This window comes from Micromesistius poutassou, assembly GCF_964030765.1.
Source record: "Micromesistius poutassou genome assembly, chromosome: 1".
NCBI classification, from domain to species: Eukaryota; Metazoa; Chordata; class Actinopteri; order Gadiformes; family Gadidae; genus Micromesistius; species Micromesistius poutassou.
Genome location: NC_140271.1, coordinates 8587168 through 8590236, shown reverse-complemented (window position 1 = coordinate 8590236; position 3069 = coordinate 8587168). Strand labels below are relative to the sequence as shown.

Genomic DNA, 3069 nt, shown 5'->3' with positions numbered 1-3069 from the left:
ACTTATTTTAGTGTCTCAATGCAAAACGGCACCACTCAAAAGGAAATAGACACATCACTGAGTACAATTAGGGCATTAAGGAACATTTACCATCAGCTTAAAATTCTCAAGGTTGCCATTGAAGGGGATATTGAATATATGCAAACAATTAAATATAGCTTAGTCTACGTTTTAAGAGAAATTAACCATCATTTGGCCTTTCATAAGTTAATGAGTCATTTGAGTGTACGTCCATCAAGTACGGTAGCCCATCAAGCATAAACCCTTCTGCCCGCACGCCGTTCCATCAACACAACACTTCCGTTCATGGAGACTCATTTTATTGAAACACCTTGTAGTACAAAACAAAAAACAGTTACATGAAATGGTGCCATATTAATGTAGCACAAAACCTAAAAAAAGGGGGAGGGGGGATCTCAGGAGATAAAAGGAAGAAGTCATCACCACCCGTCCCTGATGTCGTGTGGAGCGGTGGTGACACTTTGTTGCGAGGGCGCCCCCAGGTGTCGGAGCGGGGCATTTTTACAGAGTTCCATGCTTTCAGAGGTAATTGGCTTGTTAGCTAAGTGGAGCTGCTAGAGAAATGAGGGGAGCCACCACAGCAGCACATAGGAGGGTTAGGGGGGAGGGAGGAAGAGAGGGGGGAGGGGAGGGGGACAAAGGGGGCGTGGCTGTCAGGATTAGGGATGGGGAAGGATAGGGGCAGTGCGTCTAAACAGCTCTTTTAGAAGCCGTGGACTTTGAGCTGCTCCTCTTTAGCCAGGTCAACCTGTGAACCAAAGATAAAAAACAGACATAACATCAGTACGAGTTAACCTTTGGTCCCAAGTCGGTACATTCTGTTTACTAATTGTTGTGGGACTATCATGGCAGTTGGCACAATGTCAGAGGCTAAATGACTCACGTCGATCAGGAACTGGCGAATATTCTTGCGCTGGTCTCCCTGCAGCTGGATTACTTCACCATGCTCTGAATGCTCAACCACTGTGCCGTTACAGGCAAACTTCTGTTGGGAGGCGCAGAAAAGAAAGCACAGGTCACCAGCTGAACTTGAAGAAGGTACCCCACAATATAGATGGATCAACAAAGTCGCTAACCCCACATATGATCTCACTGTAAGGTAGGGATTTTGAAATGGATAAACATCGCACCCTGGTGGTAGTAGTATAGTACGTTATTATATCCTACAGCCACATCCCTCCCCACTACAGTGTCAAGCATAAAAAGCACATTATGTTATAGGAGCACATCAGGTTCTCTTTAGTACCTTCTTGAAAGCCTTGACTAGCTTTTTCTTATCATAGTTGGTGGAAATGCCCTGGACAGTAGTGAGCGTCTTCCTGCCGTTCCTCTGCTGGACTCTTATGTGGATGTAGTCCTCTCCCCCCGCTGGGAGTCGATCATCACCCTTAGTTGCATCAGCAAAGGGGTCTACAAGGAAAAAGAGGATTTTCAGAGATTACAAATAGGAACAGTGATCTTACATGGTTAACTTCTCCTGGAATTTTAAACTAATAATAAAATATTTGATGGTTTAAATATCGACCTTACGTTAAAGGCCTATCCCATGTAAAATGGCTGTCCGCAGTCAAAGGGCATGGTTACGTTGCCAAAAAGATATGCAGTGCTGAACAAACTATGACCTCACAAGGTGACAACTGCTTACTCATGAGGCCTAGCTAGTCTGCACGGAGAACATTGAACATTGTAGTCCTTGTACTGGACAGGCTTAACGACTGAATGCGGCGAACCAGCTTTTCGGGGTACAATTAACGACGGTGTTTGATGGAGGGGACCGTGTCTGCTGGGGCATGACAGCAATTTCGGTAAAACCATTAACATCGGTCAGCAATTTATCATTGAATCGTTGCTTGAAATCCTACGATGGTACAGGCAGATCATCTCGTAGTTCATGAGATGTCTGGTCGCTGTCAACACATTCCACGGTGGAGTCATATTTCAAAAGACAGACTGCGCAGATCTGGAGGGGGCCGGGGGAATAGTTGGCATTATACCGGCAACGGTAATACTATATTAAACTAGAGCAGGTTTTGACCAAATTTATACCGGGTGTCCTGTTGATAACAGCCCCCCATTTGCTCGGTGTCAGTATTAGATCTTTCTATTTCCAGAGCCTGCAGAAGTGTCTGGAGGCCCTATACAACTAGAGGCCTAATGGCCACCGGACGGCCCTCGACAGAGGCCCCGACACCACAATACTAAAATGTCAGCTAATATCATAATATGAATCAAGTTTCCTACAGCACCGAAAACGTATGTAAAGGATGGCAGATCCAATTCGCTGTACAATGACACGATTTTCAAATATTCGACGCGACGCCCATCCCCCACCCTGTTGGTCAGAACGACGGCGTTGACGGCTTACCAAAGGTTTGGAGGTTCTGGATAGCGGACATACGATAAGATTTCCCTTCCTTAAGGATAATAACTTGGTTAGCGAGCTGTTCGTCGACTAGCGTTTTTTCTCTGTTGTATTCTGGAGTCTTGTCTTTACACAAGGACGACGTCGATTCACTCTGCTTGAAGGCTGGCACAAAATGGAGATTGTTGAGCTTGCAAAAGTGGAAAACAAGCCTATAAGCTCCTCCCCGAAACCGGCGTCCTCACGCGGTTGACGTACTTGTACGTCAAGACGCTGGGATTGCAGCTCAACGGGAAACATTACGTCATTATCGCCCAACCTTGTTGTGTTTATACTTATAGGAACTTGCCCAATCATGATACGGTAAATGATATAATCAACAACAAAACACACGTCAGTTGATTTTAATGATACCATATATGGGTTTACACAGATACAGTATATATCTTCAAATTCTTGTCCCACCTGCTTGGGTCTCTGTGAAATTACATAGCGTACATATTTAAGTATCCCATATGCCTTTATTTATATTGGATACCATTTAATCTGACATGATTTTGATCAGTAGGCCTATAGGGTGTGCTCCTACCGATTGCTTAGAGTATTTTTAAATTGGACAATTTTAAATTGTCCATATTTTTCAGAATTGCCCCTCTGTAATATAACCCTGTTCTAGACTACACCAT

General features: G+C 44.4%; 1 protein-coding gene across 1 annotated transcript; it reads right to left on the bottom strand.

Annotated features, from left to right (window-relative positions):
- Window positions 1–303: 303 nt before the first annotated feature.
- On the bottom strand, window positions 304–2570 carry eif1 (eukaryotic translation initiation factor 1). Its single transcript, XM_084488355.1, has 4 exons — window positions 2387–2570; window positions 1268–1431; window positions 905–1006; window positions 304–769 (listed from the first exon to the last, which is right to left on the bottom strand). Exons 1-4 carry the CDS (start codon window positions 2415–2417, stop codon window positions 725–727), a joined length of 342 nt encoding a protein of 113 aa, XP_084344481.1. The 5' UTR covers window positions 2418–2570; the 3' UTR covers window positions 304–724.
- Window positions 2571–3069: the final 499 nt, after the last annotated feature.